The sequence below is a fragment of the Carassius carassius genome, chromosome 43 (genome assembly GCF_963082965.1).
Source record: "Carassius carassius chromosome 43, fCarCar2.1, whole genome shotgun sequence".
Classification (NCBI taxonomy): Eukaryota; Metazoa; Chordata; class Actinopteri; order Cypriniformes; family Cyprinidae; genus Carassius; species Carassius carassius.
In genome coordinates this window covers 2432242-2450279 of record NC_081797.1, presented here as the reverse complement: position 1 = coordinate 2450279, position 18038 = coordinate 2432242, and the positions used below count along the sequence as shown (strand labels likewise).

At 32.8% G+C, this 18038-nt stretch overlaps 1 protein-coding gene across 1 annotated transcript in view; it reads right to left on the bottom strand.

Annotated features, from left to right (window-relative positions):
* fbln1 (fibulin 1) overlaps nucleotides 1–15427 on the bottom strand; it is a 48242-nt gene extending 32815 nt beyond the window's left edge. Inside the window, exons 1-8 of the mRNA XM_059536197.1 lie at nucleotides 15269–15427; nucleotides 10718–10829; nucleotides 7770–7902; nucleotides 4156–4306; nucleotides 2189–2230; nucleotides 2007–2093; nucleotides 1546–1683; nucleotides 253–390 (exon numbers count right to left, since the gene is read on the bottom strand). Of these exons, the coding sequence (XP_059392180.1) occupies nucleotides 253–390; nucleotides 1546–1683; nucleotides 2007–2093; nucleotides 2189–2230; nucleotides 4156–4306; nucleotides 7770–7902; nucleotides 10718–10829; nucleotides 15269–15323 (856 nt within the window). The 5' untranslated portion in view covers nucleotides 15324–15427. The remainder of the gene's footprint in view (nucleotides 1–252; nucleotides 391–1545; nucleotides 1684–2006; nucleotides 2094–2188; nucleotides 2231–4155; nucleotides 4307–7769; nucleotides 7903–10717; nucleotides 10830–15268) is intronic.
* Between the last annotated feature and the right edge of the window lie 2611 nt (nucleotides 15428–18038).

Sequence of the window (18038 nt, the reverse complement as noted above, 5' to 3'; positions counted from 1 at the left end):
TGACCTAAAAATGAGGTCCGATTTCAAAAATCCCGAACCACCCCTTTAAGAATCGAGATCTTTTATGCTATAGATAGATACACTTTAGGGAATATTTCGAATAAAAAGGAAAACATAAGCCTTTATCAGTAATACAAGCACAAAAGCATTCTGAAGTCTCTGGGGTATATTTGCCTCCTCAAACAGATGAGTTCATGACGGCCCTGACTCTGAGCTTTCTGAAGTTTGGCAGCTGGAGTGAGTGTGTCTCACCGATGCAGCTCCCGAGAGCGTCCTGAATGAATCCCACGCCGCACTGCATTCTGGGACGGCAGCGGAACGAGCCGACTGTGTTCTGACACTCCAGCTCAGCTCCGCAGTTATGAGTGCTGGTTTCACACTCATCAATGTCTGAAACCACACACAGGACACTGACCTTATCATACTGTGCATGCTAAATACAGCTGTGGTGTTTATTATTATTATTATTATTATTATTAAGGAGAATTCAGGTACATGGCTGGTAACAAAACCAAAATCACTATAAGGCTAAGTGCATTTATTGAATCACAAAGGCTGTGATTTAAGTAAATAATTCACTGTTGATTGAATTATTAATTTAAATTTCACATTTTACTGTGACAAATTACAGTAGTGGTAGCTATTTAGATTAATAACAGGATTTAGTAATAATAAATTATTATTATTATTATACTAACAATTATTATATTATTAGTCTGTAATAAAATATTAAAATATAATCATATCTTATCTTTTTTTGGCCAAATGTGTAGCCCTACAAAAACAATAAACCTGTAGTTTTTTATGCAATTACAAAAAATAATAATAATAAAATACAAACGCAATTAGATATTAGAATAGTAATAGTTTTTTTGTTTAGTTTAGTAATAATAATAATAATCATAATAATAAATTTGTATGAATAAAATGAGTATTGTTATTTTATATAAACAATGATATTATGTCATTTACAAATCACGCAGCCCTGTAAACACATTACATTGAATAACAATTTATCTATCTATTATTTTTTTAATTTAATATTATTATTTTTGTAGTTAGATATTACTATAGCAATAGTTATTTTGTCATTACTGTTAATATTTTTTGTTGCTGTCATTATTATTTTATAGCAGTAATTGTATTATTATTATTATATTCTTATTAATAAAATATTGATATACAATATCAAAAATTTTTACAGGCCTACAAACGAGCCCCCCATAAGATATCTTATCCTAAAAGAAATGCTTCCGTTTTTTTTATCCAACATTCAGTTCCATATTTTAATGATTTCGGTAATTATTTTCATGATATATTTAATTATAAAGATTATGTCATAATTATTACTGTATGTTATTATATATAATCAAATTTTTTAACCAAACTGTGCAGTCCTAGAAAACAAAAAACACATTAAACCTAGAGAGTGTTTACTGCATTTAATTCACAATAATAAAAAAACAAAAATCACAATTAGGTTTCTTCCCAAACATGCATTCCTAGTAGTTTGTGAAAGTGTGTGTGTGTGTGTGTGTGTCTGACCTTCACACTTGTTGTTGTCGGTGAGTTCGTAGCCTGTCCCGCAGCTGATGACCCTCTGACAGCGAAACGAACCCAGCGTGTTGATGCAGCGCTCGCCCCCGCTGCACTGATGAGAGCCCAGCAAACACTCGTTTATGTCTGCACACACACACACACACACACACACACACACACACTGTCTGCTTACATGGTGCTCTACGATCTCTTAAACCCACCATTTAAATCTTGTGCTTGCTTGATTGTATCTACTTGTACTAGTTCTGAAAGTGCTGTTTGTTTTGTGTTTAATTGACTGATAAAGTGACTCAAAAGAAGTAAAAGGAGAGTAAAAGTGTGGTCAGTGAGTGACATCCAGTTGAAGTCTTAATTTCTCAAAACTGTGAGGATTCACTTGACCACCCTCAGACTCTGGAAGAGACCTGAAGTACATTAAAACCGTTTATTAGTGGACGTTTACTGACCTTCGCAGGTTTTCCTGTCCGCCTTCAGCTTGTATCCAACCGAACAGGCACAAGAGCCGTTAACACAACTCTGAGAGCAACCGGCAGCTTCGATGCAAACACACACACACAACATTAACAATCTGCTCATGACGTATTATTAATATGCATTTATAGGAGTATATAGTACTGATTCTAGTTACCTTTGCACTGCTCCTCTGTGTTTTGTGCATCACCCTGTGATGCTGGTAATTCTGTCATTTTGAAACATAAACGAGTTCATGTCAGAGATGCAAAAAGATGCATATGCTCCACACTGAATTTGCATGCTCATTTGCATGGTATTTCTTTAAATATTTTGTATTACCTTATAGGTCCAAAACAACATTTTTTAACATCTCGTTGAAGATTGAATATATTTGCTCAAAATCCAGTGTAATAAAAGATGAAGTGTTAAGCAAGCTATTACGGGCAATATTGGCTGATTAGACGGCAATGCAGAGCTAAAATGCAAAATGTTTGCCCTTCACTGTTCCCACATCTCAAACCTCTAATACATAAAATATTACCCTTTTCGACATAGCTTTTAAAGAGTCAGGAAAATACAATACAAAACTTACTGAAAAAACCAGAGTTCGTTAACCCTTTCAAGACCCCCCACCCTCATTAAAACATTTGCTCATTGGATCTAAGCAAGTCTCATATGTGACCGATTTTGGTCTCAAAAAGTGAGTTGCATCTATGTATGTGTTATAAATTAGTGCTGAAGTGTGATGTCATCTGTGGAGATGTCAGTCCGTGTGCACTAGAGGGCAGAAGAGCTCATCTTCTCTCTACTGCTTCACTCCAGAGACTAAACTGATTATAGGGTTAGTTCACCCAAAAATGACAATTTGCATGCGTTTCACTCACCCTCAAAGCATCCTAGGTGTATATGACTTTCTTCTTTTGAAGGATTTGTGAAGAAGAATGTCGTAGAATTTCTATATAAGCCAAGAGGAGACTGGTTTTCCTTTGATAAAGTGAGGAAGCTTTGCTTCCTTTGCTCCTGTTAACAAATGGTGGTTTATTCAACCCCCCGCAGTTTTAATATGGATGGATGCGCTTTATTAGACTTCTTTTGGACTGTTGGACAGAAACACCCGCACATGCTATTATAAAGCTTGAAAGAGCCATTTTTAATATAACTCTGATTGGATTCCTATGACAGAAGAAAGTCATGTACAGCAAGGATGCTTCGAGGCTGAGTGAAACACACACCAATTGTCATTTTTGGGTGAACTAACCCTTTAATATTGAGATAATAACTAAGGGTAAATCCCAAGAAAACTGTCAAGAAACAAAATAAAATAATAAGTTTTACATATTAGAATTATACTATATAATGCTTATTTTGAGATTTTACATTTTTATGATTGTTTGAATGAATAAATAAATAAATGTATTTTTATCTTAATTATATTTATATATATATATACACATATGTGTGAGTGTGTGTAGCCTTAATGTCATATAAAATGTTATATTTTATATTTATGTATAAAAATACTTATTATCTTTAGATTCAATATTTTTTATTTAAACCGTCCATTAACCAATTATTTTTTAACAATGAATAATAATACTTTAAATGTTATTTTTATAATATTTTCATTAACTTAATTTATAGTGTGTGTGTTTATATATAATATATATAATTTTTGTAGCCTAAAATAAATTAATAATGCAAAATATAATTATTCCATATATATATATATATATGGTGAAGATGTATATATATACACAATTTTAATACAATTTTCTATCAAATCTTTTTCTGTCTCCTTCTGTCTTCAAGCTTTTGTATTATTTTAAGTCGGTTGTTTTTGCTGTTTTAAGAGCAATTACAAGCATTTTATTTCATGTAGTATTGTGTTTCCTCTTTGAATATACTTGTAATGTTACTTATGTAAACGTTACAGTTTTTTGCACCATAAAGTTCAGAAATTAAAGTTTCATGTCCATTTTCTCCCTCTCCTGATCCTTAAACAGACTCTTTTTCCACTGCACCTTCAAGATTACATGCAAAACCCTGTTCTGCTGTAATAGTCAGCATCTGTGGATATCGACAGTCGTGCATTCCTCAAACTGAGCGTTATTTCGGCGGTTCTCCATGTTTGCTTGTTCTCACCCGGTGCAGGCTTCCCGTCGCTGTTGGGCGATCGGTCCACACAGCAGGCGCGGGACACCAGACCGCACTGGTACCACACGGCGAGGGTGAGGTCACATGACAAACCTCGCTCCTGGGCCGCCCGGCCGAGCAGACAGCACTCACAGCACGTCTGCAGAGGAACAGACAGACTCCAGATCAGAGACCGAGGGAAACAGATCGTACTCACAGTGTGTGCCCTGCACACATACACTGATGCACACCATCAACATCCTTCCACGGCCTTAGACTACACTACATTTTCAAGAGAGAGTAAAGGACATTCATTTTACATATGTGATATCAAATGCTCCTTTCCAAAATATATATAAATATATATTCATCATATATTCTTATTATGTACAATATGTTTTAAACCGACGATTATTTTACTATTTTTTTAATAATTAATATTAATTATTTAATTAGTAATAATATAACAATAATAATTATTTTTATTTTGTTTATATACATATATATGTAAAAATTATTACTATTATTCTATGGTCTATTTTTTTATTTAAACCAACACCTCATTTTTAATCATTAATATTAATATTTCAATTAATAATTATTATTATTTTTTTTTTTTTGATGTAACATAATAATTATTTTAATAATCATTATTATTATTATTATTTTAGATGTAACATATTTTTAAAGTATAAAACCGATGATAACCAATTATTTTTAATCATTAATATTCACATTGTAAATATTATTTTATATTATTTTCATTTAATTATTTTTAGAGTTACAATTATATATATATATATATATATATATATATATAAATATATATATATATTTTTTGCATTTTTTTTCTCTGTGTCTATGTAACAAAAAAAGTATATATAAATGTATAAAAAAGAAAACATACATTGGGATATATATATATACATGTATAATTTTTTTTTTTTTTTTCCAAAGTGTGTGCACTGCTCATTTTTAGGCTTATTGAGGATTCGTGTTGTTAGCTAAGCAAGATTTTAAAGCCAAATTCTAACACTATGTTTCTCGCTCACTGTCTATGTAGGGCGCAGACAGTGAAGGAGTTTACTGAGTGTCAGGACAAAGCCGTTTACTGCGGTTTACAGACACAGAGAAGAGCTGAGTCTTTTGATGATCTGCTGGAGTCTGTCCACCAAACACAGTTCACACCTATGTGAAAGACATCTACGAATCCTTTCCTACCACACACACCGAAGCTGGAGAGAGAGAGAGAAGACAGAAAATATATTCCTCTAGAGGACTGATCCTGAACGTAAGCAGCGTGGCCCGCTTCCCAGACACAGATAAAGACTGTCAGCGATGATAACTCACTTCTGCAGATCTTTCTGACATTAAGAGCTAAGTGTGGAAAAATAGATCTGTTCATATTATAAACACAAGCTAATTAAAGGAGCAGGCCATCAACTGTGTGAACATATAACATAACATAACATAACATAATATATAAATGGAATATATTTGTGGTTTAAATTAGATGATCTCTTTTAGCATCAGAAAAAGCATTTGAGAAGCAAAATGATGCTAAATTGTCCTTTTTTCTGAAAAATGCGTCAAAATAAAGTGAATTGTTTCATGCACAAATGCTCTAAATTTTGATGTCTTCTTTGGAAAACGAGACTTAATAAATGCCTCTCAAGTAAACGCATCTTGATTTAAGATTGTTTACATATTTGCAGGATGAAAATCCTATTAAAATATTTTCATATTTATTTGTTTGTTTTCAGTGCAGAAATGATGCCAAGCTCCAAAATGGATAAAAACCAGCATTTGTTTTGTTTGTTTTTTAAAGTAGGCTAGGTCATACTACTTTTGCACTACATACAGAAGTTTTTGACAAAGTACAGACTGCAAACGAAGTCCAAATTCGCTGGAGATCTCTCATACAAGACACACAGGGCCCCCCAAAAAAATCACTTTTTGTGTGAATGATCCTTTAAGTCAAAAGCCTGCGGATCCTTTATCCATGAGTGATTTGAATAAACTGAACAAATTAGGTTTTTGAGAACAGAAAACGCTCGTCTGGAGTTTTAGAGGAAACACAAACAGTCCTGGTGATTTAAACAGAGCTTAAACTTGTCCTGAGATCATATAATACCGTTTCAGATAAATCAGGCTCGGTGGAAACGCATGAATAACGCAGAGCAATGCATCTGACAGGTGCTTTTAAACGCTCTTACAGTCCTGCTGAATGACACCTGGAGGAGCGTAATGTCCAAACACACTCAGGTGTGTATTAAACCTTGAAGACACACTCTATTCTTCATCCTGAGCCTGTGTGTGTATAATCAGAGCTGGATTTAAAACAGAAACAGCCTGCACCTCTGTTCTGTGGGCAAGTTCCCTCCTGCTCAACGTAAACAGTGCTGAGAGAAATATCTCTAGAGTTTACATGAAGAAGAGTTTGGGCTTTGAACGCCAGATTTATCATCTTATTGTGATCTGAGCGTCTGACACAGACGTGTTTGTACAAGCTCTGTCTAGCGAACACGCATACAACAGCCACAAACACTCAGATCACACCCAAAATATGTGTGAAATATAATCCCAGATGCCATTTATGTCAAAGAGAGACACAAAAAGACGTTTGTTATAGGTTTTAAAGGATAAAATGATACATATACTGTTCAAAATGAAGACAATTTGGCTCTGTTAGACCAAGTGAGCTACATTAGTGTCTAATTAGTACAAAGTCATCCGGCTATTAAGGCTGCATTTGACCTTTTGAAGCATCAACATAATCACCAATCTATATATTATTATCGTTATAATGTATACATATTTCATGTACATTTGTTAAATTATTTACTACAATTATAGAGCGAGAGAGAGAGAGTAAATATTGTAATCTGATAATAATATTTTGTATAATTTATATATAAAACTATAAACTATATATATATATTTTTTGTTCAATAGCGAATACTATTTATGTTATATATTCTATGAATTATTACATTAAAATATTATTTACATATATAAATAATATTTAACCTAATAATGATATATTAAAAATTTTATAATGTAATAAATTACATTACAATAATATAATAAACGTAATATATATATATATATATATATATATATATATATATATATATACATACAAAAATTATATATTTTTTTATTTTATTAAACAATGAATAATATATATATATATATATATATATATATATATAAATATTTACATACATATCATATACTACTTATATTATTTACTATATGTTTATGTATAAATATATATAGAGAGAGAGAGATTACATAATATTTTAATAAAATAATGATCTACAATAATAAAAAATTAACAATTACAACAAAAATGTTTAATATACACTATTTTATATTATTATTATTATTTAAATAGTCAATACTGTATATATTATATACTATGTGTGTTATTACATTTAAATATTTACATATATAAATAGTATTTAATCTAATAATAATGATATATTAAGAATGCAATGTAATGCATAACATTATAATAATAAATGTAATATCAAAAACTGAATAGAGTCCATTTCTAAAGCATGCACATATCATATGCATGCAGCATAAATATGCATGTACTGAAAGAATTCCAGCACCTTAGCCGTCTTCGTTTCACACGTGCTGCGGGACAAGAGGGCATCACAGCTGCCCTGGTCCTTCGCCATATTGATGCCGCTGGTGCATACGTTGTCTTCAAGAACCGCAGTACAGCACTGTTCCTGAGCGATCCTGCGAGACAAAAACACACAGTCAGATCAGGACAAACCGTCGAGAGCTCGAGCGACACACAGAACATCTGGGTTTTCTGCTGGACTATCAGCTAAATAATACATACACAGCGCTGGCTATTAAGTGATTATATCTAATCTGGATTACATTATCAGATCACAAAACCAAGTAATTAGTATTTAAAGCACTTGTAATAAGATTTTATAATCATGCACTGTAAAAAATAATAATTGAGTTTTCAAATAGGATTTTTGGAGGACGTTTTGAAAGAAAATAGCTATTTCAGTTTTATATTATTTTCTTGTGAAATTAACGAGCAATTTCTGAGGGAAAACTTTTTCGACCCCATTTTTTTTTTCAGCGTCTATATAATTATTTTACATTTTAAAATACTCAATTAGAGCGGTTTTTATTCAATAAATGATTATATTATTAGTCACACAACGGCAGTAAATAATTCCTAATTTATTGATTTATTGATGTTGTTTATTGTGCTTTATTTTGATTGTTTGTTTGTATAAAAAATGATGATATATTAATTATTAGCTTTCCATCAACTCACGAAACCTGGTTTGTTTGATAAAAATCAAGTATATTTTCTTTATCATTTATAAAATTAATTATTTGAATAATTCTAACATATAAATAATAATAATTAATATTATTAAATTATAAATATAATTATATTAAATTATAATATATATATATATATGTATAATATTATATATAATAATATTTATATGTAATTTAATTATTATACAGAATGTTTGTATTTGTGTTATAATAATGGACAAATGAAACCTATTCAAATCTATGTGATGAACCAGTTGTGTAATAAGCTAAAGAATAATCTGTGTAATCTGATAGATTACATTACTAACTACAAATGTTCATCATGTGATTTGTAACCAGAAGTAGACTACATTGTTGTACAGCACTGTAAACAGACCAAAGGACTTCTGATTAGCAAGAAAAAGATGATTCAGATTGTGCAAGACCCCAAAGTTCAATCTAATTCACTTTTGTTAAATGAATTCCTCGTAAACCACCGGACAGATGTTGGAGAGCAGAAGTCGAGTGCTCTGTGGACTGCAGAGCGTCACTGTTTGGTTCTGCTCCAGGTTGGACCGCAGCGCTGACGCATGGAGCACAGTTTTTACGGTAAGACGATCGCTGTTTGTCTCGTTCGCTCTTGCTTCACCCTCTTTCACAATCCTCCTCGCAGGAAAGGCCAGGACCCTCGTCTGTGGTCGCCTTTCACCTCCGAACAGCCTTTTAAGGAAGAAGTCTTCTGCGATTTCTCCTTTCACTTGTTTTTCCTCTTTTCTGAGTCTGAAATAATCTGCAGATTTCCTGTTATTCGAGTCACACTCTCTTCTGCGTCTGACTAGAGTTTCACCTCGGTGGAATTTCCTGGATTTGGACAACCCCCCAGACACCACCGAAGAGATCCAAACCATCATCAGCTTTTTCTTGCAAACGCGTCTGATGCCAGAGCAACACGATTGGCTTTGACTGGCACTAAACGCTCATCTTATCATGAAAGTGGCCACTTCTGACGATGATGCTTTGCTTCTGCACAGACCATCTGATGCAATATTTTAAAAAGCACTTTTGGGAAGCCAGGATTGCGTCAGTTGGATTGGATGCATGCACAGGTTTTTATCCATCTGGCAGGAACTAAGTTGTGGTGAATTATGCCTACAGTGGTAGAGTTTTTACTTTTACAGGAATGTTTCACCCAAAAATTTCTGAGAATGTACTCGCCCTCAGGCCACACGAGATGTAGATGAGTTTGTTTCTTCATCAGATTTGGAGAAATGTAGCATTGCATCACATTGCAGTGAATGGGTGCCGTCAGAATGAGAGTCCAGAGAGCTGATAAAAACATCACAATAATCCACAGCACTCCAGTCCATCAGTTCACATCTTGTGAAGCCAAAGGCTGCGTGTTTGTAAGAAACAGGTCCTTCATTGAGACATTTTTAACTTCAAAACATTGCTTCTTGTCCATAATCCATAATAACGCTTCCTCCAGTGAAAAAGTCTATCTCCAAATTAAATCAGCACAGAAGCGGCACCTGAAGTGGCATTTAGATGTATTTACACACTGTTTAATGCAGGACATGTATACACCTAACATGCAATTACAAATTCAGAAATAATGTTTTGATTTATTAAACATAAAAGGTTAAACAAAGATATTTGAAATCATTTAAATAATAAAAAAACATTTTACATGTTAATTTGAAACGGCCAGTAGGTGGCAGCAAGTGACTGGTAATAAGAGATTCATTGTGTTTGAACCGAATCATTTAAACGGTTGATTCATTCAGGAACGAAACCCCGTCATGTTCCTCAGAGACGTGAAACACTGCTATGGCTGTGTTTGGAGTTACTTTTGTTGTCGAAATAGCGCAAAAAGAGGAAAAATGGTGTTTAAAACTTAAGTCTGTTTATTAACTTCACCTGTTGCAAAAAATCAATATCACATTTGTAATCATGTCCATTTTTGGAGAAAAACGGCATGCAAGTGTGAAATTCATTAACTATATGAAATGGTATAAATATAGGCATTTTCTGCCCCTACGTCTAGATTTTGTGTTCATTTTAAATGTGTTTTAATAGACTGTATCATGCAGTGAAAGAACATACTGTAAATGCACACTAGTCTAGACTACATCATGTAATGTATGCGTGCATCTGAAGGGATGTTTTGAATGTTTTTTGCATAATACTCGATAATGTCAAATTGCACATTGTTTCAACAACAATTATGATATTATGGCATATGATATATATCGCACAGTCTTACCTGCAGGTGGTGGATTCGGAGATGAGAGGCAGACTCGTGCAGTCCTGAGACTCCTGGCCTCTTTCTTTGCCATCCTTACAGCAGTCATCCAGCGAGATGGGATCTGTGGTCTCTGGGAAGAAAAGCAAAAACAGAAGAGAGCATTACGCAAACCAGACGATTCCCACACACACAGACATGCAGATTAGAGGTTTGCATTTTTCTTTTCTCTGTGGATTGTCACAAGCTTTTGGTGCATAATGAAGATCTGTAAAGTTGCAAAGACTAAAGTCTCAAATCCAAAGAGATATTCTTTATCAAAGTTAAGACTCTCCCACCCCCCCCCTAAAATGCCTCGTTTAAACACGCCCCCACATGTCTACATCACCACGTGGAAACATTTCCATAATGCCGCCCAAATGTTGACGCTACAGAGGTTTCAGTAACACAGTTAGTGTTGAAGCAGTCATGTCAGGGAGATGTTTGTGTTTCTAGGAGAAAGCAAAAGCACTTTATTTGTTCTTCTGAAAGTAGACGCATTTAGGAATCTTTAAGATTACTTACAACAGAACAGCAACGCATTTTATGAACGACCGTTTCGTGAACCGAGAAGAGGAGGTACTTCTGACTTTACTACGGCAATCTGGCGCTTCTGAATCAGCTACTGTTAATATGTTCTGTTATTAGTTAAGTATTTGCTGTTGACTGTCACACCAAAAACACAAAACAATGATCTGTAAAAAAGCACCATATGACCCCTTTAAAGCTCAAACTTGGCCTGTAAAATAGATCCAGAGATGAGACAACTAGTCTGGTGCGGTCACATTTTACGACCAAATCTGAAGCAATTCAGGTTACTGTTTGCTGACTGATTTCTCTGTTAAAGCCCCACATGCAGTGTTAGATTTGCTGGGGCTTGTCCTGTCTGATGCCGCTCTTCAGCATCTGTCGATTGCCAGATGATTTTTTGTTTTTTGGATTATTCCTGCGTCGTGTGCTTTTACCGTTTATTGCCAAGTGAAAAATGGTGGTTAAATCGCGAACATTTACCAGCCATTAATATCTCTTACCACCATGAAAAAAAGGTTTTTGCATTATAAAAAAAAACACAATAATAGTTGTACAAAAAACACTATTTTAGTCTCTAGTTCTTATTTAATTTCCTGTTCAATCAGTGTGTTACTTGCCGTTTTTGTGTAATTATTTGTGAAATGCACTAACAATTTCAGAGTGAATATTGTGTCTAAACCCATTTCTTATATTATGTTATATAAATATAAAAATATATTTTTGTCAATGATAAAGGGGTTATCTAGCTGATTTCCCGTGCATATTAGACACAAAATTAATCTGAAATGATTTTAAGAATCTGAAATTTCTAAAATAGATATATTACAATCAGATATTTTATTAAAATTAGAGCATAAGGTTTATAATCATAATTGTTTTCTAATTAAACATTGTAAAATCAAAAATTTATAACATATATTAATTATATTATTAATGGGGATGCTATTTCAGATTATTTGATTTTAGCATAAGATATTTATATTTTTAAAATTAAACATGATAAAATATTATTATAATTAATTTTATAATTAATAGCTTTAAAAATGAATAGATATAATGAATATTTTATAAATTATTATAATAATTACTTTTATAATTAAGAGGTATGAAAAAATAATTAATATATTAAATTATATATATATAGCCGTGTGAGATGTTAAAAGTCTAAGAGTTTCTTTGTAAGGAAATGGAAGTTAATAAGGTCTGAACTGTTTGCATCAGATGGTGACATGACCTTTGTTTAATTAGGGATGGACAGCACATGGAAAACCCCCTTAAAATGTTACCGGCCCAAACCCTGCGGCTAAAAATAAAGACTCTTCCTGGATGCTCGGTGGGGAAGCAAATCCTGCCTGTGGCCTTTTGGTTTTCTTCCCTTTCAAAGGATTTTGTACATCATTAAGGAGGAGATACGATGATGTACACACATTTCTGTTCTATTGCATCCTATTCTATTCTCCCACCTACCAAAGTCTGTCTTTCAACCAATCAGGAAGAACTACTGGGCATCACATAATTAATATTTATGAGCTGAGCTGATAAGCATTATGATGTGCCCCGCCCACTTTTCTGATCTACGCCCTGATTATCTCTTCCAGACCAGACTTAGAGTTTAGTCTGATGAGGGTCTGTGTGTTAATTTATTGATTTATTTGTTTTTAATCATCGTTCTGAAGTAGCCATTGTTCTATTCAATTTCCATGAAATCAAATCAATATCTGTCCTGTCTGGACTGTATCTGCCTTGTTTGTTTTCTTTCCACAAGCATTTTTCCACTCATGCTGAATAATGTTTATCGTCTGGCGGATGAAGTAATTTGTTGATGGGCAGTTAGTCAACTCCGTCAAACACGTCTGACTCTCTCCCAAAGATTAAAGACCATAAAAACTACTCCAAGGACATTTCCAAACAACCATCAGCTGACGCAAGTGGACTCGACTGGATCAAACAGATCATTAATTTCCCTGCGGTTTCCATCATCTGCCAAAACGCTAAATATTTTTGGCAGATGAGTCTTTTGGACTCTTAATCGAAATGCCAAATGGCTTTTATAAGCAGCAATTTCTCCACATAAACACAAATATGGACTAGAGTTAAATAAAATAAAGTTAAATACAAAATTTAATTAAATAAAAATAATAATTTAATAATTAAAAATAATTTAATAATAAGTTAAAATAAAAATAAAAATTAATAAAATTTAAAAATAATAAATTAATATAAAATAAAACTAAATAAGAAATTTAAAAATAAATAAATAAAAAATATATATTAAATAAAAAATAATTTTAGATTACAAAATTGATATAAAATCAAATCAAACAGTTGTCCAGAATAATTTGCAGGTGGTTTATTATAGCTGTGTGGTACATTAGATAATGAAAATAGTTGTTTCTTTAATAGAAACTTTTTAAAGCCCAATAAAACTCTTAAGAACAGCATTAGAGCACGAAACCAGCCCGACCTTCCCATCTCTGAAAACACCAGCCACATGATGCAATTCAATAAACTGGTCCAGTTCTGTTGCCGCTGTTTAAACACAGTTTCTTGTTCTGAATTATGACCTCCACCCACAAACCACATTTGTGTGGTGACGTTTGAAAGCAAGAACGTGTGAGGAATGAACCTCTGGAGAACTGAGTGAATGTTCAGACACAGACGCTGTAGCAGTCCTGGTATAGTTAAGATAACTAGTCAACCCCGGCTGGTGAACGCAGCTTTACTATCTGGCAGCAAAGAGCATCTCCTGTTAGTGTCCACGTGCTGTGGGCTGCATCCCGCATAGCAAACCCTCATTGGCTACTGCAAGCCAGACCACGCCCCCTCATCTAATATTCACGCCCCCTCTTATCCCACACTGTATCTGTGACTCAGAACAAAACACCTCTGCAGGGGTAAATCATAGTTTTGTGAGAGCAAACCATTGATTAAGAGACCAGCAAGAGACTCATTTCAAGTTTTAGTATACAAAGACGTGATGTTAAAAAGAATACACACATATATTTGTTTATATAAATAAATATTTAAATTTATAAATGTGTGTGTAAATATTTAAATGCATTTATATATACATACATATTTGTATATAAATGTATATAATATCAGTTTTGAGATCAATACATATTTGTCTGTATATGTATTTATTATATATATGTATTGTTATTACATTTTTTAATACATTATAGTGAATAGTAATGGAATATTTACTATATACACAACATAGTATATAATAAATGATATTTTATTGTAATAACAGTACATAATATATACTATTCACTATTAAAAAAATTTAAAATGTTTTTATGTATGAGTAACTATAAATACAACCAACTCTACTACACTTTACCATAACAAACTATTAAAACAATAAGAATATATACATTACATATTTAATAATTTTTTTTTTTTATTATTGTTGGTATGGTAAAGTATAGTATCCCATAGTATAGTAAAGTATATATATATATGTAAATATATAATTTACTATAAATACAACCAACTATAGAAGTACACATTACAAGTGTATACAACTATACTATCCATATGCATATATATACATACACATATACACATACATATACTGTACTATACTACTACTAACTATATACTTACTATACTATACTAGGTATACTTGTATACTAAGGTATACTACACTTTACCATACCCTCCATTGTAAGTTTAGCAAAATACTTTATTTGTAATAAATATATTATACTACACTGAATCATACGTTTATATGGTATGGTACTTATTCAATACCTGGTATTTTTTGTAATGTACCCAGTGAAGTTCTGTATTATCTGATATTACACTTTTCTGTCATCTTATATTGCTTTTAAACACTTGTATACGACAAAAGTCAACACATGAAAAGCAGATGGAGACAGAAGGACATGACGCGAGTGTTATGTCAGATTTATATGTTATTATGTCATAAAAACTTTTCTGCAAGCTCTACATGAATGCATTGTACGAGCAGCAGTGATGTGATGTGAAACTCACCTTGGCCCCGCAGAAACCCGCACAAAGACAACAGCACGATCACAGAGAGATCCATGTATCCACACGCGACGAGACAGCGTCTTTTAAAGTCTCTGAGAGGAGAAACACTGACAGAAAGTCGCGTTGAAGCTGATTGTCAGGTCTTTAATGAGCGCGTGTCCGCTGCGCGTTCTGGGGGCAGGACCGAGCACTCACGGACGCGCGCTTCTTTTGTCATTACGTAGTGGCTTGCTTGATCAGAATAATGCACAAATCCTGATCGTCCAAATCGAGTTTATAGAGACTCTTACTATGGTAAATTCAGGCAAAAACCATTGTGATTGGATAAAAGATTAACCAAAATGTCAGTAAGAGTCTTAAAACTTTGTAAACTATTTAAATGCAGCAGATCCCATATTAATAAGAGCTATATTATATCAATAAGAGCTGTAGCCTGATAACCCTTTCATGCATATTAAATAAAACCAAAGGTAAAACTGACATTTAATTAAAAATGTATATGGAAATAAACATATACGATTTTACAAGCAATTCTGATATATAAAAGATGAACAAGTAATAAAACAAGTGCTCTTTTTTAATAATGCATGGTTTGATATCTGTTAATATGATTTATACGTTACAGATAGTTGATTAGGTTTTCAGATATGTCACTCTACACTTTTTTTTTTTTTTTTGGATGAAGATTGGTTTGATTAAAGAGAGTGATTTAAGTTTAATTGCATTTCTGTCATAACATCTCAAGAGGCTTTGAATTATGATTGCTGAGGGTTCGCTTTCCCTCACCGTACATCTGGAGAGGATCAATATCATACAATCTGCAGACATATTAAATATTTCTACAAACTCTTGGTTAGAAATCATACTCTCTGAAATCTCAAGAATGAAATTCATCCTCGCTGCCAATGTTTTGGGCCATTCATTCACTCATAGAGACCGTTGAGCAATAAATCAGGCTGACAAAACTCTGACCGATTGATTTTATTTGCTCTTTCCAGACGCCTCCGCGGTAAACCTCTGGTTTCATCTCACCAAATGGCCCAACAAAGATTCACAGACGCGGGGAGATGCATTCTAGACGTTGAGAAACCGTTTATGAGGCATGAAGACTATTTCAACTTGGGCTCCGGAAGTAAAAACCCCATTTATTTTTCCCAGAGATAAATTAATTCTGTTGTATAATTGTATAATTTCTGGTGAATAACTACACTACCAATAATTCTAAAGGGAAATGATGTAAAACAGAAGCTGTCTCATAAATGATGCTAAAAATGCTCAATTATGATAATAATTCTGAGAAAAAAAAGGCAGAATTGACAAATTTAATCTCACAATGCTGTAAAATAAACTCCCAGTTCTGAAAAACAGTTGCATTTTTGAGAAATTAAGTCAGAATTGCGATACAAACTCACAATAGTTTTTTTGTTTTCTCAAAATTGCAAATTTATGTATCAAAATTTGGAATTTAGCACAGATGCATGTTATAAAGTTGGAATTGCAAGATATAAACTCGCAATTATGTTTTTTTTGTGTGTGTGTTTTTTTTCAAAATTGCGAATTTATGTATCAAAATTTTGAATTTAACACAGATGTACGTTATAAAGTTGGAATTGCGAGATATAAACTTGCAATTGTGTTTTTTTTCAAAATTGCAAATTTATGAATCAAAATTTTGAATTTAACACAGATGCATGTTAAAAAGTATGAATTGCGAGATATAAACTCACAAATGTGTTTTGTTTTTTTTTAATTGCGAATTTTTTTTATATCAAAATTTGGAATTTAACACAGATGCATGTTATAAAGTTGGAATTGCAAGATATTAACGCACACTTGTAAAAATATATGTTTTTCCTCAGACTTATACTTTCTAATTCGCAATAATGAGTTTGTCTCAAAATTCTGTGAAAAAAAGTCAGAATTGTGAGATATAAACTTGTAAAGCCAAGTTCACACCAAGAACGTTAACTATAAAGATAACGATATTAGCGCCCACACTGTCGTCTGTTTATTCTAAGCTCTTTAAATTCTCAAGCTCATTATAGCAGGATGGATTCTGATTGGCTGTCAATGTTTGTATCGTTCATCATCGCTCTGAAAACGATTCCAAAATGATATCGTTCCTCTGTTCCTTTATCGTTATAGTTGTGGTATGGACTCTGCTATGCAGTAATATTGAGAACTATTTTTACAACTTTACCTTTATCGTTATCTTTATAGTTATCGTGCTTGGTGTAAAAAGGCCTATCAAAGAATAGCAGAGTCCACACTACAGCTATAACGATAAAGGCACAGAGGAACGATATCGTTAGAATCACTTTCAGAACTATTTCTTTCCAGTTGATTAATGATACAAACATTAACAGCCAATCAGAATCCATCCTGCAATAATGAGCTTGAGAATTTAAAGCGGCAGACGCGCATGCACTTAGAATAAACAGACAATAGTGTGGACGCTATTTTTGTTATCTTTATAGTTATTGTTCATGGTGTGAACGTGGCTTTAATGACATAAACTCACATCTGCAAGTTATGAAGTCAAGATTGCAAGGGAAAAAAGTCAGAATTGTCGCAATTAGCTTGTTTTATTTTTTTATTCAGTGATGGTTCCAAAATAAAAAATCAAATATCATCAATATAAGGAAAAATAATACTTCAGAAAGCAATGCTACTGAAAAAGTACTATATAATGTATAATACTGAAATCTGATTTGATGAGCTGCGCGGAGTAAACCTTTGTGAAACCATTCTCAATATCCTTCTATGGCAT